This window comes from Carassius carassius, chromosome 16, assembly GCF_963082965.1.
Source record: "Carassius carassius chromosome 16, fCarCar2.1, whole genome shotgun sequence".
Taxonomy (NCBI): Eukaryota; Metazoa; Chordata; class Actinopteri; order Cypriniformes; family Cyprinidae; genus Carassius; species Carassius carassius.
The window spans coordinates 14093430-14120146 of NC_081770.1; the positions used below are offsets into that span (position 1 = coordinate 14093430).

The 26717-nt window shown below is 38.6% G+C and overlaps 2 protein-coding genes across 2 annotated transcripts; both read left to right on the forward strand.

Annotated features, from left to right (window-relative positions):
* Positions 1 to 2590: 2590 nt before the first annotated feature.
* Positions 2591 to 6496, forward strand: LOC132159617 (CD48 antigen-like). Its single transcript, XM_059569178.1, has 6 exons — positions 2591 to 2999; positions 3854 to 4192; positions 4357 to 4665; positions 5525 to 5647; positions 5748 to 5815; positions 6306 to 6496. Exons 1-6 carry the CDS (start codon positions 2882 to 2884, stop codon positions 6357 to 6359), a joined length of 1011 nt encoding a protein of 336 aa, XP_059425161.1. The 5' UTR covers positions 2591 to 2881; the 3' UTR covers positions 6360 to 6496.
* On the forward strand, positions 4594 to 25488 carry LOC132159626 (SLAM family member 5-like). The gene is made up of 5 exons (XM_059569201.1): positions 4594 to 4665; positions 22721 to 22788; positions 23644 to 23982; positions 24147 to 24455; positions 25330 to 25488. Exons 2-5 carry the CDS (start codon positions 22743 to 22745, stop codon positions 25479 to 25481), a joined length of 846 nt encoding a protein of 281 aa, XP_059425184.1. The 5' UTR covers positions 4594 to 4665; positions 22721 to 22742; the 3' UTR covers positions 25482 to 25488.
* The last annotated feature ends 1229 nt before the right edge of the window (positions 25489 to 26717 follow it).

A 26717-nucleotide genomic window follows, 5' to 3' on the forward strand; every position in this document is an offset into this window, starting at 1 on the left:
CAGAACCTGAGTTCTGAGTTTTTGTTTTGTTTTGGAAAGCACATGAGGTTATTCATGCACTGTGACACACTTTCCAGCTCCGTTTATGAGCAAAAGCAAGATGTGTTGTGGTGTATGAAGGCTACTGGCTGAAGTCTGTTGATTTGCGTGTGGTAGGTGTGTTGCGAGCGCTTACGTGTGTGTGGGTGGGTTGGTGGTTTAGGTGAAGGGCATCTTGTCCCTTAACTTTGCACCTTCATCATCTGAGACCAAATCAGTTTTGTAGGTCATGATGCTCAGCCTCAGGGTGCATGCAGAATTAACTAAAAATATTTAATTTTGTTCAAGCCTGCATTAAAGTGCCAAATACCAGTTACACACCCCTTAATTTATTTCCACATTTCAATTTATTTCATTTTATTTCCACTTTTCCCCCCACATAAATCTACAGCCCACTCACTAATGGCAAAGCAAAAAAACAGATTTTTTACAACTTCGCAAATCTAATAAAAAGTAAACACTGCAAAAATGACTTTGCACAAGACTTCATACCCTTTGCTTGAAATTTAGATCAGGAGCATTCCAGTTTCACTTCATCATCTTTGAGATGTTTCTATATTCTGACTGGAGTTAACTTTTGGCAAATTCAGATGATTGGACATGATTTGGAAAGGCGCACACACACCTGTCTATATAAAGTTTAACAGCTGAAATGGATGTCAGAGCAAAAACTAAGCCATGAGGTTAAAGGAATAGCCTGCACACCTGAGAGACTGGATTGTGTTGAGACAGATCTAAAGAAGTCTACAATTAAATTCTGCTCTGTTGAAGGTTCACAGGAGCTTTTGGCCTCCATAATCCTTAATGGATGATGTCTGAAACAATCAGGACTCTTCCTAGATCTAGCCTCCTGGCCAAACTGATCAAGACACTGGTGTTCACTTTGGTTGAGCTCCGTGATCTTAAATGGAGATGGGAGAAACTTACAGGACAAATATCACTGCGACACTCCACCAATCTGGGCTCGACAGCAACCTGACCAAACTCAAGCTTCTCCTCAGTAAATTTAATTTTTTATTTACAAAAATACACCTGAATAACTCTCAGACTACAAAAAAAAAAATCTCTGGTCTGATGAACCTCAACTCCTTGTTTATGTCTGAGGGAAACGAAGCACGTTTATCACCGTCATTATAACATCCTAACGGTGAAGCATGAAGGCGACAGCATCATGCAGTGAGGTGTTTCTCAGAGGTAGGGACTGGGGAAGTGATCAGAGAAGACAGAAAGCTGAATGAAGATAAATACAGAGATTTCTTTAATGAAAACCTGGTTCAGAGCGCTCAGAACCTCAGACTGGACTGAATGTTCACCTTCCAACATGACAATCACCCTACGCACACAGCCAAGACTATGCAGCAGTGGCTTAGTATCGACTCTGAATGTCCTCGAGTGACCCAGCCAGAGCTGGGACTTGGAACCAATCAGACATCTTTGGAGAAACCTATAAATGTCTGTCCACCGATGGTCCCCAACCAAGCTGACAGAGCTTGAGATGATCTAAAGAGAAGAATGGCACAAAAAAAAAGAAAAACCATAGGGGGATTTCAAGCAGTTTAACCTAACAATGCACCATAACAATATGTGAAATAAAATGAAGGGGTATGAAGACTTTTTACAGGCACTGTGAATTCACTTACATTAACCTTAAACAAGAAATTCAACAAATTGAATTTTTTATAAACAAAAGGTCTATATATATATATATATATATATATATATATATATATATATATATATATATATATATATATATATATATATATATATAATTGATTGATATCTAGTTGTCTTCTCTCAAAATGATTAAGGAGAAAACTCAGACACATCATGAGGTACGTGATTAAGGCTAACTTTAATCTGCGTCTCATGATTTTAAGCATCACTATAGATTTCAGGATGTCATGATTATAGCAAAGAGGAGTAAAGCTGCAGAAAAATATCTCAGTGTTAAATCATTTACCACTCGTATGTGAAAAAATGGCTGAAAGTGTGAAGTGTGTTTGTGGCTAAACGTGCCATTCACAATATAGAAAATATTTGCATGGCATGTTCACTTCATGCAAAGACAAGAGGTTGCAATTCACAGAGAATGTTTTCCTTATAAACTCTTGGAAAATAAACTCGTTAGGCAACTTTTCACTCCATATCCAGCTTTCTGTCATTTGATCTAAAATGATTTATTGTGTTTAAATAGCATTTGTGGTGGCTGGTATTCACAAGTAGTAGCATGCAATGTACACACACACTTTATTCTTATTTTTTATTGTACAAAATTGGGTACACAACATTATTACATAGGCTACTCTGTTCTGTTTTATATTCTACTCTTCATTTTCTTAAAATACTGATATTAAATTAGTGATGATGTTTGATATTTTTTCTTGTCTTTTTTTTTACACGCCACACTGTCTCATGTTTCATCTTAACGTTTACATGCACACCAAGAAACCCTAGCAGGAATGCTGTTTCCTAACTTTAGTTTCTTCAAACACGTGCGCAGCTTGTAAAGCGCTTGTTGGCTTTAATCGCGTAATAAAAACGGCGTTCGCGTTGATAAGATGTGTCAGCTCTATTTTCCTCAGAAACCTTGGAATAAAACGCAGGACTTCGAAAAACAAACAAACAATCAGCAAACACAAATGATGATTGTGTATAAGCAAGCATTTTCTGCGCCTCCATTAAACGTAGGCTATTAAATGAAAAAAGTAGAGGCAAGTAGTCTGGCTGTGTCGTGTGGTAGTCCTACCTAGTTAATTTTTCTCGGACTAAACCTGCCAACCCACGATCAACAGAGCTGCATCAGCAGTGACGCCGCCTTTTTAGATTTCGTCTCTATGTGATGAGACCTCTGAATATTATTCTCAGAAATGTCTCGGTTTATGCTTTCAGACTCTCCTGGCTTTTGACGAATATGGTGTTTCGTGCATTTTTCTGTTTATGTCTGTGGCTTTTGGGAGGTAAGTAATGTTTTAATGGCTTCAGTTATTCCTATAGACTATACAATCAAACTCCGGTATGTTCTAACAGTTTGATGCTTGTTAAACTAAAACGTCATCTTCGTTTAATTTTCGCCTTTAGGGATTGAACACTTAGACCCAGGAATGTTTTTTTTTAATACATCGAATGTGCAGTTTACAGCACTTTAAAAGATGTAGCCTACAGTTTGCCGAAATATATTAAACTTAATCTACAGCCTATGCCATTTAATCACTTTAGTTTTTAGCCCAAAATTGTCATTTGCTCTCCATCATGTGTTTCCAAATTTATATGACTTGTATGTGGAATAGCCGGCAAAAAAGGGTATTTTGCTGTTTCCTCTTTTTTTTAAACACTCACAAAAGTGGGAAACACAGTATAGGACAGAAGAGAATAAACCCATATTTGACAACTAGTGAAAAGTGTCATCATTTCTTCACCTGTATGTCTTTCATGTTCTTCATCTGCGGAACACAAAGAAGATATTCTGAAGAACAGTGAGGTCCAAACAACAATTGACTTTCACTGTATTGACAAAGAAAACACAGAATATCCTCTTTTGTGCTCCACAGATGGAAATCAGTCAGGGTGAGTAAATGATGGCAGAAACTTCAGTTTAGGAGAACTGTCCCTATCCCAGCATTTCATTATGATGCTGGTTATTGTAATAACCAGTTGTGTAAAAATGAAGTGTGATTCTTTTGTTTTATGTTTTCATACTTGTAAATACTTACGTTAAAGAAATTGTAATGGAGTTTTATTTTTGTTTTCAAATAAACTCTGTAAGATATTTGAGGTGATAATCTGTGACTGTTTTGCCGACTCTTTTCTTCAGGTGTGTCTGATGTTTATTCAGATGAAAGAGTGATATCAGTGATGGAGGGAGATTCTGTCACTTTAAACACTGATGTTACTGAACTAAAGAAAGATGACCAGATACTGTGGTCATTTAGATTTCACAGTTCAGAGACTCGTATTGCTGAAATCTATAAACAGATCATCTCTATATATGATAATAAAGAGAATAATGAGAGATTCAGAGACAGACTGAAGATAGATGAGCAGACAGGATCTCTGACCATCACAAACATCAACAAATTACACTCTGGACTTTATAAACTACAGATCATCAGTGGAGAGATTAAACTCAAGAGCTTCAGTGTCGCTGTCTATGGTGAGTAAACTGAAGAAATCATATTGAAAGAGTTTTTATTTTTAAATCAAATGCAAAACTGAAAATCTGGAAGCACACTGTTATTGATCTGTGATGATAGACAATCCTTAAAGACATCGTTATCAATAATTGACTGTTCCTGTTTTTCTTTCATGTTTTTTTAGGTATTCCGCCCGTTCCTGTCATTATCAGAGACTCTTCACAACATTTTTCATCATCATCATCATCATCATCATCAGTGTCCAGATGTGTGCTGCTGTGTTCAGCTGTGAATGTGAGTGCTGTGACTCTCTCCTGGTACAAAGGAAACAGTTTATTGTCCAGCATCAGTGTGTCTGATCTCAGCATCAGTCTCTCTCTACCTCTGGAGGTGGAATATCAGGATAACAACACCTACAGCTGTGTGATCAACAATCCCATCACAAACCAGACCACACATCTGGACGTCACTCAACATTGTCAGCCAAATTCAGGTATGACAGTATTTGTGACTTTTACACTGGGTGCATTTACTTTGACGAGTTGCTTTCACTTTCACCTAATAACTGCTCGTGTTAAAACTCCCTTAGAGTCTATAATTGGATGTTTGATGCAGTTAATAATGTCATGCTGGTTTATCAGTCGAATGTTTTATTGAGGTAGTTGTATTTACACTGGCTCACACAAATTAAGCATTTTGACTAATCACACCTTTTCAGGTGTGTGTGTGCTCTTAATATTGGGTTTCCAAGCACATTATAGAAAGGTTATATTCCTAGCTATATAAATGATAGAAATTAAACTTCAAGGACAGAGTGTGTATGAGCATTAGCATCCCAGCTGACACGGAACCTTCACTAATGTTCTGTAAAGGGTAAGATAAATGTTATGATGAAATGTTCTTTAAATAACATTTTTAGAACATTCATATAACATTAGTATTATCTGATAAGTGTTCTTATGATGTTGAACTTGAGAGAATATTCTTAGAACAATGTTCTTTGAATGTCTTCATGATGTCTTTACTGAAGATTATGGTTATGGTTTAGTGAACAAATTCTAAGAAATACATTTTGGGAATATCCATTTTATTCTTGATGAATGTTATCATTAACCTTCTTGGAATGTAAAAAAATAAAGTAAGAACAATATGCTGTTATCGATACCCTTCAACACGAGTTTTTCAAATATACATTTCTTAGCTGGGAAATTGCTTTATTCAATTTAGCGGAGTACACTGAGCACGATGTGGAATAATAGGTATTATTATTTTTATTTTTTTTTGTGTTTTTTTGTTCATGTCACTTGTCCCTTGCATTAATCTAATGACTGTTTGTGGTTTAACCATTACAGAATCCAACCAGACTTCTCTTCTTCTAGTTGTGTTTCTCTTGGTCTTGCTGCTGTTAGTGATCCCAGCTGTAGTTGTGATGATGATCTGTCGACGCAGAAAATACACACAAGCCAAACAAGAGGGTAAGTTTTACATACAACCAGATAGATAAATAAATCTTGGAAACACAATATCGGTTTCTTAAACTTGTTTTATTATTTTATAAATTATTATTACAAACAGCTCAGAGTAATGAGGAGGAGGTTGATTATACTGAAGCAACATTCATTAAACATGGAGATCAGGATACGGTAAGATATGTTTGCTATAATTGTCTGCACTAAATCTCTTTGCTTGTAGAAATCTTGCTAAGCTGCTGTAGTTTTTTTATATACATGATGTTATATCTTTTAACATTCAGACATTATACACAGTATTTAAAAATCTGGATTTAATGGTTCTTAATGTGCTTATGCTTGCTTGTTTTCTTTTGTGGATCGAGTAATGAATCTATTGGAATCATTGCAATTGACTGTCCATTATTTCTGCATTTTCTCTGTATGTGCTTATATCGTCACAAAGCTCCTATGAATAGACTCTGAATCCTATGAGACACTTCTTTAACTATTTTAACGGTCTTTGTGGGAATAAAAATAACCCCATCTCACATAGTGTGTTTTTTTCATTGATTGTTATTATTTGTGTATTAATTGTCATTTTCATATTCTGACTGTGCTTTAAGCATGTGTTGTATCATTACTGTGCTGTGTCTCTTGATTTCCTCATGTGTTTCTCTTACAGAGGGCTAACGGACACGATCAGACGGTGTATTCAGAAGTAGTTTTGAGAAGATGATCATGTAGACTGTATGCCTCTACTACTGGTGCAGAGCATGTTGAGGTGTATGTCAGTGTAGCAAAGCTCAAAACCCCAGTTAAACCGCAAATGCACTGGTTCTAGCTACACATGACTGAATTTCAGAATATATTTTTTTAAACTTTATTAAGAAAGACCACATGTCACATTTCAGGGATTGTAATTTACTCGTACACAAATACATAAAGGTCACGTGTTCAGTACTGTAGGATGCTTGTATAATCGCTGTGCTCGTGGCTCCCTCTGCTGGCTCTCTGTGAGATTTACAGGATGCTAAAATGGGTTTGACCTTCTGCTGGTAGATAATCACCTGTGGGACAAAAAGCTACATTGACATAAAAAAACATGTTTTTTAAATATTTGTAATTTATTGCTGCCTTCCAATATTTGTAAAATATTAGTTCAAGAATATAATCTCAGGTTCTCTAAATTATTTTTCATTATGGTGTAATCTGTTTATAAATTTGCACATTAAATATTGTAATCAGCAAGTAATAATTTTTTATGTGCATTCGGGAGTGAGTGCTTCAGTAGCCTACATGTGATGCATTTACTCATACGACGTTTTTATTTTCTGAAGCAAGGTGTTGTAATGTAAATTAAAACACAGAAAATAATGTTCTGCAATAGTTATCAGTATAAACTATGTCTGTGTAATGTGGTTAATTTATGGACAAGGAATGAAGCACTTGACAAAATCTCAGTAACATCTGAATATCTCCAGTTTTAGAGTCAATCTTACCTGACAAACCCAGTTCATGTGATTTAATGTGACCGATGAATTTAGTTTTTTTTTTTATTAAATTGTTTGAATGTAATTTGAGTCTATATAAATGCTGCCTGTTACCTTTTTTGCCTCACTTAAATTCTCTACTCGAAATGTTTGAAGGCTGTTGAAGTGATTTGTCTGTTACTGAACAAGCAATATTAAAAATGTTCTCTGCACTGATTATTTGTCTCTTTATGACACAATAAAGCCCTGATGTTATTCATGTAAAACTGATACATATTTTTAATTCTGTTTTTATGAATCTCAGGATCAAATGTTGTTTTCAGTCATAAGATTGGATTCTTACATTATTGACAGTATGGTTAAAGCTAAAGCCTGTGGTTTCACTGGATGTGAACTGTATTTGTAAGTGAGATATGGGGAAGAGCATTACATGTGTGAAAGTTTAACATCATAACCTTAACATCATGAATACTTTTTCAATTGTCTCTGAGTGGTTAACTGATTGAACAATCTATTCATGAATAAACCTTATTACAGTTTGACATTACACAACTGCATTGCGATGTCTGTTTTTAAAGACCTTGGTGGCAAATGCTGAACTCTTAATGAGGTCAGTGCGTCAGGGGTCTGATCTCAGTGCGTCTGGTTATTTTTCTGCTTAAATGTACAAAGCAGAATTCAGTGTGAGTGTGGGTGTTAAATATGTGGTTTTGTCACATCCACAAATGAACATTATGATGAAAACAGCAGTGTGTGAACAACCAGAGTGAAGCTCAGGTGATCTAAAGTGATTTTCTAATGAAAGGGAGAGTTCACCCAAAAATGAAAATTACAGCAGGATTTACTCAACCTCAAGCATCCTAGAAATATTTGACTTTCAGACCAATGAAACTGTAATTATATATAAAATAACATTTAACAACTAATGAAATGATGACAGATATAGGGGTGAAGTCAAGTTAACTGCATTTTTTCCCAGTGATTTCCCCGAATTCACCCGTATTTTTTTTATATTATTTGTGATAAGTTATTTTTATTATTATTTTTTTAAATTAAACTGAACTAAGTTGGATGGTAACATCACCGTTGTCAACAGAACTGCTTTATAGATGAATTGAACTCATTTCATAATTGATGAACTTCACACAGTTATTAATTAACCATGAACAGTCCCCAATCCATCCTTCAATCAGATCTCAAGCCCACCAACAAGTGTGAAGTCTGTACTTAGAGGAAAATATTTTCTGTCATCATTTATTCACCCTCATGTCATTCATGTGATGTTCTTCTTCTGCGAAACACAAAAGCTGTGTTTTGAAGAGCTCTGGGGTCCAAACAACACTGAATTTTACTGCAATGACATTTGTTTAATAGAAGAAAGTCAGTCACTGTTTTGGAACAAAATGCAAGTTAGTAACTGTAAATAAATAAATAAATAAATGCAAATGATCATGTATAGGCAAGTGTTTTCTTCTTCTTCAGTGCTTCAATTAAATGTATTTAATGACTAAATAAAAAGTGGAGGTAAAAAGGTCTGTGTGTGAAAGGCTATTTAATATTTTTTCAGACTGAAACAGCCGACCCACAGTCAGTGAAAGAGCATCAGCAAATGAGACGCCGCCTCTTTGAAGAAGGTTTTTGAAACGTGAAGAGCTTTTTGATTATTATTTTCAGACATGTGGCGGGTGTTTCATGCATTTTTCTGTTTTTATTTATTGCTCTTAGATGGTAAGTTATATATTTTTTACAGGTATATTTCTTGTAATACAGGCAGGAACGGTTATGATAGTGTAAAAGGTTCTTCATCTTTATTGAATTTCTGCATAGGGTTTGAAAACTTTGATCCTGGAATATTAAAGGAGCAATTCACACTGAATTTAATTTAAACCTTAATGTATATATGGGATATCCAATCAATTTAAAAGTACAATATCTAGCCAAAAATGCAAATTGTTTCCAAACCTGTATGACTTGTATGTGGAATAAAAAAAAATTTAAATTAAGAAAACATGTTTTGCACTTTAATATATTTTAACATGTTACAAAGGTGATACCCTAGAGCAAGAAAATAATTATTATATTTTGATATGAAGCTGAAACCTATAGGACTCTCTGAATCCGTGTTTTAAGCTTGTGTAGGATCAGCTCTGTTCTTGACTTACTGATGTGCATCTCTTTTCTTACAGGAGGCTAATGGATGGGATCAGATGGTGTATTCAGAAGTTGTGTTAAGATGTTGTTAGGATTATATACCATCATCTCAATGATAGTAGGATGTGCCAATTAACCATGATTTTCAGGGTACAACTAGCTCAAATGCATTCTATACTGTAAAAAGTGATAACCTGCAAATGTTACCTTATAGAGTCCATACAATTGTTTACTTGCACAAAGTATATGACTTTTTTTCTGATAATATGAAGGAATTTTGTGTATTTTGGATGTTAAAATATATTTTTGAGTTTAATAAAACTCAATTAGATCAGATCATTTAGATGATACAATTTTTAGATTAGCATTTTTTTCAGTGTGTATCTATTCTCTGTGCTGATGGCTTCCTCTGCTGACTGTTCATGTGAATTACAGGAATCAGTGTGTTAATGGGTTAAACTGGTTGGCATGGTCAAGTTAGCCTCTGCTAGTAGATAACCGTAACCACACATCTCGGAGTCAACAACGTATGGTAACCTTCGTTCCCTGAAGGAGGGAACCGAGACACCACGTCGGTGACCGACGAATATGGGATATCGCTTCGATAGTAAACTAAACGAGCCAATGCACATTGGTATGCAATTATTGCATCCAGCTGCGCTGATCACTGCTTGAGTATAAGAAGGCAGCAGGTGCAATGCATACCAGGTTTTTACTGAGGAGCCGAGCAGGAGACTTGGCAGCTCAGCGGCGGTACAGCAACCGCAGCAAGAGTCAGTAAATCCCTCCTCAGAGGAATCGGCCAAGGAGGGGCTGTCGAGAGGAGCAGTAGTTCGGGGAACCAGGTCCGAGAAGACCAATATGGCGCTACTAGCAAGACTTGCTCCCCGTCCTCCCGGACTTTGCACAGTGTCTGTGTGAGAAGGCTCACTGGGAGAAACGCACACTTGCACAGGTCCCGCGGCCAGCTGTGTGCCAGTGCGTCCATGCCGAGAGTTCCCTCGGTCAGGGAGTAGAACAACTGGCAGTGAGAGGTCATCCCTGTGCTCGCACAAATGATCTAAAAACCGCAAATCTTGGGGGACGCCGGGCAAACTGAATCACATAGCCGAGGCTGATGGTTCACAGAAGCCAGCGGGCTGGGTAGCGCTGACCAGGCGCTTAAAAACCGTACAACAGTGGGACCAGCGGAACCACAGCCGTACCCGCAGAGGGGCAGCGAGGTGGAACACAGGGACCCAACTCAGGCGGCTTGTGAGCAGGCTGGAGTGTGGTGCGAGTGTGGGGTGTAGGGCTCATCTGGTTCCACGGGTTGGCAGAGGGTGCGTGAGTGAGGCCTTTGTTGACACTCTCGAACCACCTGCTGCTGCCATCTGGCAAAGGAGGAGGATGAGTGAGGTCCATAGCTTGGCCGTTCGCAACTCTCCGTGCCCTCCTGGGACCCAGAAATAAGGGAAATTGCTCTTTTGTCGAGTATTTGGGTACTGTCAGCCGTGATGCCAATGGTGGGAAAAAATGAAACAAAAGATTCTGCACCCGTTCTTCAGGGGGAGGGAGTGGTGCGTTCACCATCTCCTGAAGAGCAGATCCCTCCATCTCTGGGTCGCCTGTCTCAAGGCCGCTTGCTCCTTGTTTACCGCCAGGTTTGGCGGGCGCCTGGACAGGTGGGGCTGCCCACCCACGCCCGGCTCCACGGCGCTGCTTTGCTGGAGGCTGCTGCGGATACGGCGCGGGGGCAGACGCAGGGGGCCGCCCTCTGCGACGAGCAGGCTGGGGCACTGCGGCCGGCAGACGGGAGAAGGCAGCAGGTGCCCGCCGGGGCAGGATGTGTCGTATCGCCTCAGTCTGTATGCTCTTTGAAGAGGGCCCAGTGCGTTCCATGGGTTGCTTCACTGGATTGGAGGTGCAAGAGGAGTGGTGGTCCCCAGAGGGTTGGTTCCCTGCGGGGTTTGCCACCACTGTGATCCTCAAACCGCCCGTGCTACTGCCGGAAGTGGATCTCGTCTGTCTGCCAGAACGAGCCCCAGATCGGCGGCAGAGGCAGCAGGTCTCCACCCCCCTGAAGGTAGCGGAGCCTGGTTCGCAGCTCCAAAATGGTCATCTTCTCGCAATGAGAACATGACGCATCCACGAAAGCCACCTCAGCGTGCTTGACGCCCAGACACATTAGGCAGCGATTGTGACCATCACCCAGTGCCAGGTAATGACCGCACCCAGAAACGCACAGGTGAAACGGCATCCTTAAAAGGACGATCCGTCGCCACACCCGTGGAGCTCTTTTAGAGAAAATTGCTCTTTTAGGAAATTCTCTTTTAGTGCTGAGGCGCATAGGGGAGATGGCCGCTTGCCAAAGACAGGGAGTAGTGCAGCCTGAAGTGTGCAACCCACTCGACACTGGAACGACCGCCACTGTAGCGCCGTCTCGCCAACACAGGAAGCTTCACAGAGCGTGCTGAACTCGCAGTTCACTGTAGACACAGTTGAGGTAAGCAGAACGATACTGTCGCTCGGCTTCGAAGCAAAAAGCTGATATGCATTGCACCTGCTGCCTGGTCACAGATGTGGCATCGAAAGTGACCGACTGAAAGGGAACTAACATTTCGTCCAATAATAATAAAAAAGGCATTTTTTTATTTATTGTTGCCTATCATATTAAAAATTCAAATTATAAAAATTGTGATAATGTTTAGGAGTCACTCTCTACTGAAAAATCCAGTTCAGGTTATTTATTCAAATAGTAATGTGCTGAAGCTTATGGTGGCTGCAGTTTGTTCTTGATATTTGTGTTGTGGTCTAATTTCATATCCTGCTGTAGTGGTTTGTGAAGGGTCTGAATAATAAATATTATGAAACATTCTCTCTGTACTAATTAGGTTTTGTCGGTATATGACCATAATGATTTTACACATTTACACATAATGATTTTTAAAGTAATAACTGTGTCATGTAGAGAAAAGCCGAAAGGCCTGGGAGAAGGTAGGAAGGCTCAGTACACGGGACTGATTTTCAAAATGCCAGTTGTGATTTATTTTAGAAGCTGCATTTTCTAGAAGCAGTCCATGTGGTGCACAAAAAACAAAACAAAGAAACAAAACAAAAAAACAAAACAAAACACTTAATGCAACATACACTGGTGCTAAAAAAAATCAAAAACAAAATGCTGTGAGCAGCAAAAACTGGCACTCAACAATGCCTAGTGGTACATCCACATAATAATCAGCATGTCTCACCTCAGACAAGTTCTCACAATGGCACAGAATTCACAGGATGCAACCTCCTTTACTCTGATCAGACCATTGTTTAAATACACAAATTTCCCGCCCAAACACTGGTGGATCAAACCATATTTACGGGGAGGAACCTTTCTCAAAACCACTCAATACAGACTTTCACAGCAAAGCATTAGTAGCTACATAACTAATATACATTCTCATAAACTCATTTTTTACATGAAGAAACCATAATACAAACATACATAGCATGCATAACAAACACTCAAACATTAACACTCCATAGCACTCATGTCTCCCTCCATTTTGTAAAATGGTACGTTCCGGATAGGCGCACTACCAGAACCCACCTCCAAACACTGGATTAGACATGCAAGATCTAACATGTGCTGTAAAATGTAAACTTACAAAATAAATAAATAATTCAAACAAACAATGACTCTTGTATCCTTCATAACCTTAACACATTGAACAAATGATCTTGGTACCATCTATCAACATACACATTGTCAACACACAAAATATAATAAAATTTAGGTTGACACTCTAGTGATGATGTCATTGACCTGGACCATCATCACAAACTGCCAGAGAAGAACTAGTTTCTCCATGCCTACTAGCACTCACTGCAGCTGAGATGACTTCTGACATGGCTAAATAATTAATGAATTCAAGTAGTTTGATATGCTTCATAAGTAGTTTAACAGGCTATGATGGATAGTATCTTTCTTCATTCACATAAGATTGGATTATACTGATCCAACATTTACTACAAACAGCCCAGGAACTGTAAAGTTATGTTTGTTATCTACATATATTATATGAATAAAAACTGGGCTTTTTATTTATTGCACTGATTCTTGCTTGTTCTCTTGTGCCCTGAATAATGAAACCTGCCCTAACCTAAAAAGTAAAATGCATTTAATCTTGTCCATATATGACTCAAGATCTTAAATGGCACTCATGATCTGTTGGTAGTTTTAAGTGCATTGACTGTGTTTTTTTTTTTTAGTTTAAAAGTTCTGTTCTTGTGTGTACCTGTGCATGTACTTACTTGATCATGAAGCTCTCTTGAGTAGACATTTATTTGAGTGGGATATTTGATCGCGTATTTTCATTCCCAAGTCTTGGTAAGATTTGGACAAACCACAATTTATTTATTTATTTTTTCTAAATACTAAGTATTTTCAAAGCCATCCACATTATACTATCCAAGTTCTGATCATGAAGCAATAGTTATGATAACAGGACAAAAAGGAGGGGAGAAAGCTAAAGAACTATATGTACACATGTATTAAATAGAGACACAGTACCATTGAATGCATAAATAATCATTGTGCTGAGGCTCAATCTGCTGACTATGTTGTGTGTTTTATAGGGCGCCGTTTGTAAAACGGCTCATGCTGAAAATCACAGCAACATTTTGTCTCATTTAGCTTCAAACAATGTTTAAAAAACTGGTATGAATTTTTGACGGTCACTTTTTAGCACATTTACAACAATATTTGTCAACTTAGAGATATTTTAAATAGTTAAATATAAATATTAAATGTTACACCTAAATGTTAAATGTTAAATCTAAATGCTAAATGTTAAATATACATTTTAAATCTAAATGTTAAATATAAATGTTAAATCTAAATCTAAATGTAAAATATAAATGTTAAATCTAAATCTAAATCTAAATGTAAAATCTAAATGTTAAATCTAAATCTAAATCTAAATGTTGAATCTAAATGTTTCGGTTGAAACTAATTATTTAGCTAATATGCAAATTCAAAATGCCAATAACCGGAAGTGCCAAAATAAAAGCTCGATGAGGTCAGTGTGTGCTTATAGCATCTTGTCAAATAAGTAACAAATAAAAACCATCTCATCCGAGGAAATAGACTCTTGAACATGGATTATCGTGATAATGACTACCTAAAATAATAAACACGTTTGGAGAAACTGTATTTGAAGAGTAGGCTAGTGTCACTTTTATGAAAATGTTCGCATGCTTAAACGCCAGCAAGAGCCTATGCTCTCGGCTAACGCCCATTCGTTGGACATTTTGAATGACAGTAGCGTCAATAGTTACCGTAACTGGTCAGGGGCGGGCGGGAAATAGGCTCTTGCGGTCGTTTAAGCATGCGAACATGACAGAGAGTGATGACATGATGAGTGATACAGTCTATGGTGAGGACATAACATTCAGTCAAAGTGAGACCCCTCGTGTCTGGCTATTATGGCTACAGTTCATCATAAGCCCCACACTTATCATAAAAGTGACACTAGCCTACTCTTCAAATACAGTTTCTCCAAACGTGTTAATTATTTTAGGTACCGTATTTTTCGGACTATAAGTTGCACCTGAGTATAAGTCACATCCATCCAAAAATACGTCATGATGAGGAAAAAAACATATATAAGTCGCACCGGACTATAAGTCACATTTATTTCGACCCAAAAACCAAGAGAAAACATTACCGTCTACAGCCGTGTGAGTGCGATCTATGCTGATTAGTTGTACTACGGGAGCATTGAGCAGCATAGAGCGCCCTCTCGCGACTGTAGATGGTCGTGTTTTCTCTTGGTTCATGTCAAATTAATTTTGATAAATAAGTCGCACCTGACTATAAGTTGCAGGATCAGCCAAACTATGAAAAAAAGTGCGACTTATAGTCCGGAAAATACGGTAGTCATTATCATGATAATCTCTGTCCAAGAGTCAATTTCCTCGGATGAGATGGTTTTTATTCGTTACTTATTTGACAGGATGCACAGACACTGACCTCATCGGTATTTTGAATGAGCATATAAGCTAAATATTTTGTTTCACCTGAAACATTTAAATGCAACATTTAGATTGAGATTTAACATTTAGATTTAACATTTATATTTATATTTATATTTAACATTTAGATTTAACATTTAGATTTAGATTTAACATTTAATATTTATATTTAACTATTTCAAATATCTTGACAAATATTGTTGTAAATGTGCTAAAAAGTGACCGTCAAAAATTTATACCAGTTTTTTTTTTACATTGTTTGTAGCTAAATGTGACAAAATGTTGTTGTTATTTTCAGCATGAGCCGCTTTACAAACGGCGCCCTATAGTGTTTTACATCAAATATGATCAAATCGGTACCTGCTGGTAGATAATAGCAACTACACTTCTGTGTGACAAAAAGCGTCTTTCTCTATCGACAAGAAAATTGTTTGTGTATTCTGAATAAGTCATTTAAATGTCCCAGCTTAAAGCAAATATACTAAAGTTAATATAATTAAAACAGGTTAGGCTTACTTGTCATCTATTGCTGCCTGCCATTGTAAGTAGAATCAGCTAAAGATAGTAATCTTTAATAATTTGTAATGGCTGTAGGTTTGTGGGAAAATAAACAAACTATAACATGTTCTCTGTGTTGATTCATGTTTGTTTCTTTATGCCATAATAATGTGCAGATACATAACATTTGTATTTATTAATTTAAATAATTTTTCAGAATCAGACATTATTTTCAGTCATTTGATTAGATTCTATTTCTCTTTAATCATGACGTTGTGGTTAATAGTGTTTTTTAACAGCATGATGATGCAATGAGTGAAAGATTAAGAATTTTTTTTTTAAATCACATATTTAAAACTTTAGACAGAGATATAACTTACAATACAGTTGAGTCAATCTTATGAAAACTAGACTGTAGGAGCATCGTCTGTCTCTCACAGATTTATTTTATTTTGTTTAAATTTAAATAATGTTTCCTCCCTTAACAAGGACTGTAATACTTCCCTAAGCACCTATCTGACATTAAATGAAGAGTACTTTGGTCTCTTGTGTATGATGCTTATTTGAACTGTAATTTTAGACGTTCTGGGAAGTACCCTGCCCCCACAGACCATCTGTTTTTACTGTACACAGACACAGACACAGACCATTTCTATTGTGTTCGATTTTATAATACATGAAAGAGGAAACAGAGATGGGTTGTGAGATGCCAGATGGAGTTTGAATAAAATGTGAATAATAAAATGCCACTTCTAAGACTTTAATAATTAATTTATTTTTAATTACGTGTGTAAAATATAAGTAATTTATCTTGTAAATTTAAAACCAACATTCCCCCTTGATTTTATGTCATTGGTGTCAGTAGGGTTAAAGTTGAAATTATGAAATGTACATTTATGACTAAATTATGTGATGCCATTATTTTTTTTTTTTAAGTTTTTTTTATTTTTATTGATTGATGTGACATGACTTGACCAGAGTTGTTAAAAGAGTTTGTTTCAGTGGATGAAATTCACATTCTCTAAGAATAAGGTATCATATCATTTAGATGCCTTTGTTATTTTTATATACAAATATACCTCAGAATGTACCTAAGATTTATGATTTAAAAAATCATAGACCTAAAAATGAGTATACAGACAAAAATAGAAATATGCAGAGATGGTAGTGAGAAAGACTTTCAGCTATTATCTAACATCACTGTTGATTTGTCAGACTACATTCAAATTTCAGTATTACATGAGGGAAACTTGTTACTCCGGATTATGGAGTGTGTTGTCTCTCCATAATCAGACTGTCATGGCCTAAAGATGAACTGATTTTTATGATGCTTTATCTAAGTGTGTCTCAGAACAGAAGATGTACTGTATATACAGTAAACCCAATGTTGCATCAGAATTAGACACTGCACTATTTACTGTAAACTGTTAAGATTTATAGTCATGTGGACAAAATAGTTTATCTGTTTATATCAGCATGGAGCCAGTTACTGGTATTGCTTTTCTCTGACATTAGTCCAGTAATAATGTGATAAACATTTAAAACATTTGCTGTAGATTTATATTTTCAAAGAGACCAGCAGGAGTAATAGGCCTTCTAATTTATACCGAGTTTCTTCCAACACACACCTGCATGCAAATAAAGTTCATAATAGATGTTAAGCAAAGCTTTGAAAATGCAAATCATCTCATATCTTTTATGGAAAGTATCATTTGGAAAGTTGGACAGTTTTCATTGCATTTATGTATAACGCGTTGCATTTGTGCAATTCTGCGCAGAACCTGAGTTCTGAGTTTTTGTTTTGTTTTGGAAAGCACATGAGGTTATTCATGCACTGTGACACACTTTCCAGCTCCGTTTATGAGCAAAAGCAAGATGTGTTGTGGTGTATGAAGGCTACTGGCTGAAGTCTGTTGATTTGCGTGTGGTAGGTGTGTGGCGAGCACTTACGTGTGTGTGGGTGGGTTGGTGGTTTAGGTGAAGGGCATGTTGTCCCTTAACTTCACCTTACAGCAAACTAATGTTTTAAGTTCATCATCTGAGACCAAAATCAGTTTTGTAGGTTATGGTGCTCAGGGTTCATGCAGGATTAACTAATTAAAGTGCCAAATTCCAGTTACAGTGCCTATAGACAGTCTTCATACCCCTTCATTTTTTTCACATCTTGATTGTGTTGAGACAGATATGGAGAATCTACAATTAAATTCTGCTGTGTTGAAGGTTCACAGGAGCATTTGGCCTCCATAATCCTTAATGGATAATGTCTGAAACAATCATCTAGATCTAGCCTCCTGGCCAAACTAAGCAATCAAAAGGTGATCTCTAGGTTAGAGAGGTGACATTGACATTCCACCAATCTGGGCTTGATGGCAATGTGACCAAATGCAAGCTTCTCCTTGCTAAAGATGAGAACCTGAATGGAATTTACAAAAATACACCTAAATAACTCTCAGACTAAAAAAAACAAAAAACAAACAAAAAAAAAACCTTCTCTGGTCTGATGAACCTCAACTCCTTATTTATGTCTGAGGGAAACGAAGCGCGTTCATCAGACTATGCAGCAGTGGCTTAGTATCGACTCTATGAATGTCCTCGAGTGACCCAGCCAGAGCTGGGACTTGGAACCAATCAGACATCTTTGGAGAAACCTATAAATGTCTGTCCACCGATGGTCCCCAACCAAGCTGACAGAGCTTGAGATGATCTAAAGAGAAAAATGGCAAAAAAAAAAAAGAGCATCGCATCAGTTCAGTCAGGCCACGTTAGTCACGCTTGCATCATTTGTTCCTGACGTGTAACAATCCAGTCTTGACACCTATCATATTTAACTAATTTATCTATTTATCTTCTATATCTCAAAGTGATTAAGGAGAAACAAGTTACTAGGTTCCTATACATCTTGAAAATGTCATGATTATAGCAAAGGAGTAAAGATGTGAAAAAAATGTGTTAAGTGTGTTTGTGGCTAAACGTGCGATTCACAATATAGAAAATATTTGCATGTTCACTTTATAGAAAGAGGTTAGCTCACAGAGAATGTTTTGCATATAAAACCTTTCCCTTGGAAACTAAAAAAAACTTGTTAGGCAACTTTTCACTCCATATCACTGTGTCATTTATATCTAAAATTATTTATTGTGTTCAATAGCATTTGTGGTGGATATTCACAAGTAGTAGCATGTAATGTACACACACACACATTATTCTTATTTTTGATTGTACAAAATTGGGCACACAACATTATTATATAGGCTGTTCTGTTCTGTTTGATATTCTACTCTTCGTTTTCTTAAAATAGAGATATTACCTTGATTTCTTTTTTTCTTTTAATACACACCACACTGTCTCATGTTTCATCTTAACGTTCACAGGCACACCAAAAAAAAAAACAGTAGCAGGAATGCTGTTTCCTTAACTTTAGATCTCTTAGGAGAGTTCTCTCGTACTGCGTCTTAGCTAAGACGCTACGGGAAAAGTCTCTTTTCACGATACACTGAAGCAAAAAATTATCCTTAATTTTGAATTATTGTAAAGCGCATTTGCAGCAGCACACAGTCATAGGCGAGATGGCTCGCTCGCTCATTGGCTGCTCTGCGGCAACTGCACAAGCCTATCGAGCGCAGGCTGATGCAACATCAGACCAATGAGGGCGCTCGCGCCCTCCATGCCACTTCCCGCCGAAACGGGTGTGGCCTAGCCCTATAAAGGGAGCCCGTTCTTGCTCTACCAGCCGTCGCCCTGCGCCGCGGGGACCACGGCAGAGGATTACGGTGAGGCCGGAAGCCCCGAAGTCATCCTAGCACTTCTAGGAAAGCGCCGGTGTACGAGTTCCGCTGTGGCCGAGCTCTCACCCAAGTGTGCCGCTGTTTCGGTTCCAGGAATTGTGACTGTCTCAGCGTTTTCTGCAACGCGCAAGCCTGTACAGTTGCCCGCTTGCCTGCACACAAAAGCCGTTATCACGGCTACCCAGATATTTCCCGAAAAGAGTGTAATTTCTGGTGTCCCGGCCACGGCCGATGGTGCTATAAATGTAGTGACGATGCCCACTGCTCAGTGCCCATCTCCACATATAAGCACAGCCCTTCACACAGGGCTCACGCCCATAAGAGCGACTCAGGTCGATCGCGCGCACTACATAGTAAACGTGCCCACTCCTCAGTGCCCACAAACACTATGTCACCCACGGCGTGTGGTTTCTGTAAAAACGAAACCCATGCACGTGCGTTCTGCCCAGGCAGACAGCGAGTCGAAAGCAGTAAATGTGCACGCTTACAGCCCACAATTACTCACAGACAGCACGAGTCCCACGGGACCCGCTCAGCCCTCCCTCACTCGGTTAAGCACCATGGCGGGGTCGAGGAAGAGCGATCTGCCCGCTGTGATCAGCGCGCTCCCCGCCTCAAACGTCACAGGCATAACGCCCATGTTACAGCACATCGAAGCGCTGCCGTTGCCCAGCCAAAAGAGCGCGCTTCGCCTCCAACCCTTAGCCAATCATGCAGATGCATGGTCAGCGCTTCCAGGGGTTTCGGATTGGGTGCTAGACATTATAAAGAGAGGCTACTCGCTACAGTTTTTTCGACGCCCTCCGCGCTTTTTAGTGCGCGTCGAAACTACGGTCAAAACAGAAGTAGCAAACCTACTTCGGGCCAAAATATCAAAACTGTTGACCAAAGGGGCTGTGGAGCCTGTATCTCAAGCTCAAAGCGAAGGGGGGCTGTACAGCAGATACTTTCTAGTGCCCAAGAAAGACGGGGGTTTCAGGCCCATACTGGATCTAAGACAGCTGAACAAGGCATTGGTGAAACACAGTTTCAAAATGCTTACGACCAGGAAACTCCTCACGCATATTCGCAGAGGAGACTGGTTCATGTCGATGGATCTAAAGGACGCGTATTTTCAAAAACAGATAGCGTCACGTCACAGGCGATACTTGAGATTCGCCTTCGAGGGCCAGACATACCAGTTTACAGTCCTGCCGTTCGGCTTGTCCGTGGCTCCTCGTACGTTTACGAGGTGCATGGACGCAGCGCTTGCTCCTCTCAGACTCAGAGGCATGCGAGTGCTGAACTATTTGGACGACTGGCTGATTCTGGCGCAATCACGATCAGAGCTCGTGGAGCACAGGGCCATTTTACTCGATCACCTCGAGAAACTCGGTCTCAGTGTCAACTGGACGAAGAGTTCGCTGAACCCCAGTCAGACGATACTGTTCTTGGGTATAGCTCTGGACTCACGCTCCATGACGGCGCGGCTGTCGCCACAGCGCGCGTTGGGCATTCAGTGCGCAGCGAGCTCTCTCCGCTGCGGCGCGACCTTTTCGCTCAGAGAATTTCAGAAGATGCTAGATCTCATGGCCTCAGCATCACCAGTTTTTCAGTTGGGCCTGCTCCGCATTCGCCCCTTGCAGCCTTGAAACCCTGGACAGCGAACGACTGGTACCAATCAGGTGTAAGCCTGGGGATTTCCTCGAAAGTGAGAGTGGTGTCGATGGACGCCTCCACTTCGGGCTGGGGAGCGCTGCTCGAGGGCAGACCGTTCTTTGGCCTGTGGTCAGAACGGGAAAAGCTCCAACATATCAACTGTCTGGAAATGATGGCAGTGGAAAACGCGCTGACGCGTTTTTGTCCCCGAATCAAGGGCCCTTTGGAAGAACCAACCATGGTTTCCAGATTTGATGCAGTTAGCAGACACTGCCCCGTGGTCAGTGCCGTTGAGGAGGGACCTCCTCTCACAGGCCAGGGGCTCGATTTGGCACCCTCAACCGGAGTTGTGGTCCCTCCATGTGTGGGAGCTCAACGGTTACCCGCTGATCTCTCAGTGGGAGTGCTAAACACTATCGCTCAGGCTAGAGCTCCGTCGACTCGACGGCTGTATGCCTCGAAGTGGTCTGTATTCTCCAGCTGGTGCACAGCTCGGGGACGTTCACCCCTTAGTTGTGAGGTGACGGAGGTTCTCTCCTTCCTACAGGAGCTGTTGGATAAGGGCAGAGCCCCCTCCACGCTCAAAGTTTACGTGGCAGCTATCGCAGCGTTTTCTGAGACAACGCTCGGTCAGTCATTAGGAAGGAACGACTTGGTCATCCGCTTCCTTAGAGGAGCTAGGAGGCTGAATCCTCCCAGACCTCCGTCAGTCCCTGTATGGGACCTCTTGACGGTTTTGGAGGCCATGAAGGGTTCTCCTTTCGAGCCTATCCAAACGATTAGCCTCAAATGTCTGTCATTCAAGACAGTGTTCTTGTTGGCTCTCGCTTCAGTGAAGCGTGTGGGTGACCTGCACGCGCTCTTGGTGAGCCCGACGTGCTTGGAGTTTGGGCCTAATGACTCAAGGGTCATACTCAAACCTAGTCTGATGTTGCATCAGCCTGCACTCGATAGGCTTGTGCAGTTGCAGCAGAGCAGCCAATGAGCGAGCTGTCTCGCCTATGGCTGTGTGCTGCTGCAAATGCATATAATTCAAAATTAAGGATAATTTTTTGCTTCAGTGTATCGTGAAAAGAGACTTTTCCCGTAGCGTCTTAGCTAAGACGCAGTACTGGTTCCCTCTTCTAGAAAGAACCGAGGTTACGTTAGTAACCGAGTACGTTTCTTCAAACACGTGCGCAAAAAAAGCTTGTTCGCTTTAATCGCGTAATAAAAACGGCGTTCGCGTTGATATGATGTGTCAGCGCTATTTTCCTCAAAAACCTTGGAATAAAACGCAGGACTTCGAAAAACAAACAAACAATCAGCAAACACAAATGATGATTGTGTTTAAGCAAGCATTTTCTGCGCTTCCATTAAACGAAAAAAGCCGATCAAGTCTGGCTGTGTGATAGTCCTACCTAGTTAATTACTGCCAACCCACGATCAACAGAGCTGCATCAGCAGTGACGCCGCCTTTTTAGATTTCGTCTCTATGTGAAGAGACCTCTGAATATTATTCTCAGAAATGTCTCGGTTTATGCTTTCAGACTCTCCTGGCTTTTGACGAATATGGTGTTTCGTGCATTTTTTTGTTTATGTCTCTGGCTTTTGGGAGGTAAGTAATGTTTTAATTGCTTCAGTTATTCCTATAGACTATACAATCAAACTCCGGTATGTTCTAACAGTTTGATGCTTGTTAAACTAAAACGTCATCTTCGTTGAATTTTCTCCTATAGGGATTGAAAATTTAGACCAAGGAATGTTAAAATAATAAATCGAATGTGCAGTTCACAGCACTTTAAAAGATGTAGCCTACAGTTTGCCAAAATATATTAAACTTAATCTACAGCCTATGCCATTTAATCACTTTAGTTTTTAGCCCAAAATTGTCATTTGCTCTCCATCATGTGTTTCCAAATTTATATGACTTGTATGTGGAATAGCCGGCAAAAAAGGGTATTTTGCTGTTTCCTCTTTTTTTTAAACACTCACAAAAGTGGGAAACACAGTATAGGACAGAAGAGAATAAACCCATATTTGACAACTAGTGAAAAGTGTCATCATTTCTTCACCTGTATGTCTTTCATGTTCTTCATCTGCGGAACACAAAGAAGATATTCTGAAGAACAGTGAGGTCCAAACAACAATTGACTTTCACTGTATTGACAAAGAAAACACAGAATATCCTCTTTTGTGCTCCACAGATGGAAATCAGTCAGGGTGAGTAAATGATGGCAGAAACTTCAGTTTAGGAGAACTGTCCCTATCCCAGCATTTCATTATGATGCTGGTTATTGTATAAAAAAAGTTGTGTAAAAAATCAAGCTTGATTCTTTTGTTTTATTTTTTACCACTTATAATTACTTATGTTAAAGATATTGTAATAGAGTTTCATTTTTATTTTCAAAATAAACTCTGTAAGATATTTGAGGTGATAATCTGTGACTGTTTTGCCGACTCTTTTCTTCAGGTGTGTCTGATGTTTATTCAGATGAAAGAGTGATATCAGTGATGGAGGGAGATTCTGTCACTTTAAACACTGATGTTACTGAACTAAAGAAAGATGACCAGATACTGTGGTCATTTAGATTTCACAGTTCAGAGACTCGTATCGCTGAAATCTATAAACAGATCATCTCTATATATGATAATAAAGAGAATAATGAGAGATTCAGAGACAGACTAAAGATAGATGAGCAGACAGGATCTCTGACCATCACAAACATCAACAAATTACACTCTGGACTTTATAAACTACAGATCATCAGTGGAGAGATTAAACTCAAGAGCTTCAGTGTCGCTGTCTATGGTGAGTAAACTGAAGAAATCATATTGAAAGAGTTTTTATTTTTAAATCAAATGCAAAACTGAAAATCTGGAAGCACACTGTTATTGATCTATGATGATAGACAATCCTTAAAGACATCGTTATCAATAATTGACTGTTCCTGTTTTTCTTTCATGTTTTTTTAGGCATTCTGCCTGTTCCTGTCATAATCAGAGACTCTTCACAACATTTTTCATCATCATCATCATCATCATCATCAGTGTCCAGATGTGTGCTGTTGTGTTCAGTTGTGAATGTGAGTGCTGTGACTCTCTCCTGGTACAAAGGAAACAGTTTATTGTCCAGCATCAGTGTGTCTGATCTCAGCATCAGTCTCTCTCTACCTCTGGAGGTGGAATATCAGGATAACAACACCTACAGCTGTGTGATCAACAATCCCATCACAAACCAGACCACACATCTGGACGTCACTCAACATTGTCAGCCAAATTCAGGTATGACAGTATTTGTGACTTTTACACTGGGTGCATTTACTTTGACGAGTTGCTTTCACTTTCACCTAATAACTGCTCGTGTTAAAACTCCCTTAAGAGTCTATAATTGGATGTTTGATGCAGTTAATAATGTCATGCTGGTTTATCAGTCGAATGTTTTATTGAGGTAGTTGTATTTACACTGGCTCACACAAATTAAGCATTTTGACTAATCACACCTTTTCAGGTGTGTGTGTGTGTGTGTGTTCGTGCTCTTAATTTTGGGTTTCCAAGCACATTATAGAAAGGTTATATTCCTAGCTATATAAATGATAGAAATTAAACTTCAAGGACAGAGTGTGTATGAGCATTAGCATCCCAGCTGACACGGAACCTTCACTAATGTTCTGTAAAGGGTAAGATAAATGTTATGATGAAATGTTCTTTAAATAACATTTTTAGAACATTCATATAACATTAGTATTATCTGATAAGTGTTCTTTTGATGTTGAACTTGAGAGAATATTCTTAGAACAATGTTCTTTGAATGTCTTCATGATGTCTTTACTGAAGATTATGGTTATGGTTTAGTGAACAAATTCTAAGAAATACATTTTGGGAATATCCATTTTATTCTTGATGAATGTTATCATTAACCTTCTTGGAATGTAAAAAAATAAAGTAAGAACAATATGCTGTTATCGATACCCTTCAACACGAGTTTTTCAAATATACATTTCTTAGCTGGGAAATTGCTTTATTCAATTTAGCGGAGTACACTGAGCACGATGTGGAATAATAGGTATTATTATTTTTATTTTTTTTTGTGTTTTTTTGTTCATGTCACTTGTCCCTTGCATTAATCTAATGACTGTTTGTGATTTAACCATTACAGAATCCAACCAGACTTCTCTTCTTCTAGTTGTGTTTCTCTTGGTCTTGCTGCTGTTAGTGATCCCAGCTGTAGTTGTGATGATGATCTGTCGACGCAGAAACTATATACAAGCCAAACAAGAGGGTAAGTTTTACATACAACTAAATATATAGAAGTGTCAAAAAAATCTTGGAAATACCACTTAAACTTTTTTTATTATTATCATTATTTTATCATTTATTACCAAACAGCTCAGAGTAATGAGGTGGAGGTTGATTATACTGCATTAATTAAACATAGAGATCAGGATACGGTAAGATATGTTTGCTATAATTGTCTGCACTAAATCTCTTTGCTTGTAGAAATCTTGCTTAACTGCTGTAGTTTGTTTAAATACATGATGCTATATCCTTTAACACTCTGGATTTAATGGTTCTTAAAGTGCTTCTGATTTGTTTTCTGTAAGGATCGAGTAATGAATCCGTCCCTAAAAATGGCATTTCATTTTATTTGAACATGATTCAAGCCCTCAGATCACTCTAAGGATCTGCTGTTTGATTCATGTGCATTGGCTGTGACTTTTGATGCTTTGACTGTCCATTATTTCTGCATTTTCTCTGCATGTGCTTATATCTTCACAGATTTCCCATGAATAGGTTCTGAATCCAATGGGACACTTATTTTCCTATTTGAACTGTCTCTGTGGGAACAATAATAATAATAATAATAAATCTCACAAATCAGTTTATTGAAATGATTTGTGTATTATTGGTCATTTTCATATTCTGACTGTGCTTTAAGCATATGTAGTATCATTACTGTGCTCTCATCTCTCTCTTGATTTCCTCATGTGTGTCTATTACAGGGGGCTAACGGACACGATCAGACGGTGTATTCAGAAGTTGTTTTTGAGAAGATGATCGTGTAGACTGTATGATCAAACAGCTCTGTTTATTACATTATAATACAAAAAGGTCACGTGTTCAGTACTGTAGGATGCACTGTGCTCATGGCTCCCTCTGCTGGCCCTCTGTTAGATTTATAATAGGGGAAAAAGGATTTGATTCTCTGTTGGTAGATAACCACATATGGGACAAAAGGCTAAATTTTCAAACTTTCAAAATGTCAAATAACTGCCTTTTGAAAAGTATCTGTGTATTCTGAAGCAGTAATTTCAGCACTCCTACTCTGAACATAAGACCATGAACACAGGTCATTTATAATTTATTGCTGAATATTTTTATTTCTAAAATATCAATCCAGTAATATAATCTCAGATTCGTTTAATTATGTCATAAGAAGTTTCTATGTGCATTCGGTATGTAGTGAATGCTTAAGTAGCCTACATGTGATGCATTTACTCATATGACGTTTTTATTTTCTGAAGAAAGGTGCCATTATGTAAAGCA

Coding starts and splice junctions, on each gene's coding strand:
- LOC132159617 (XM_059569178.1), top strand. CDS start 2,882: ATGAGACCTCTGAATATTATTCTCAGAAATGTCTCGGTTTATGCTTTC. Junction 4,193..4,356: donor CTTCAGTGTCGCTGTCTATG/GTGAGTAAACTG, acceptor ATGTTTTTTTAG/GTATTCCGCCCGTTCCTGTC. Junction 5,816..6,305: donor AACATGGAGATCAGGATACG/GTAAGATATGTT, acceptor TTTCTCTTACAG/AGGGCTAACGGACACGATCA.
- LOC132159626 (XM_059569201.1), top strand. CDS start 22,743: ATGGTGTTTCGTGCATTTTTTTGTTTATGTCTCTGGCTTTTGGGAG. Junction 22,789..23,643: donor ATGTCTCTGGCTTTTGGGAG/GTAAGTAATGTT, acceptor TCTTTTCTTCAG/GTGTGTCTGATGTTTATTCA. Junction 23,983..24,146: donor CTTCAGTGTCGCTGTCTATG/GTGAGTAAACTG, acceptor ATGTTTTTTTAG/GCATTCTGCCTGTTCCTGTC.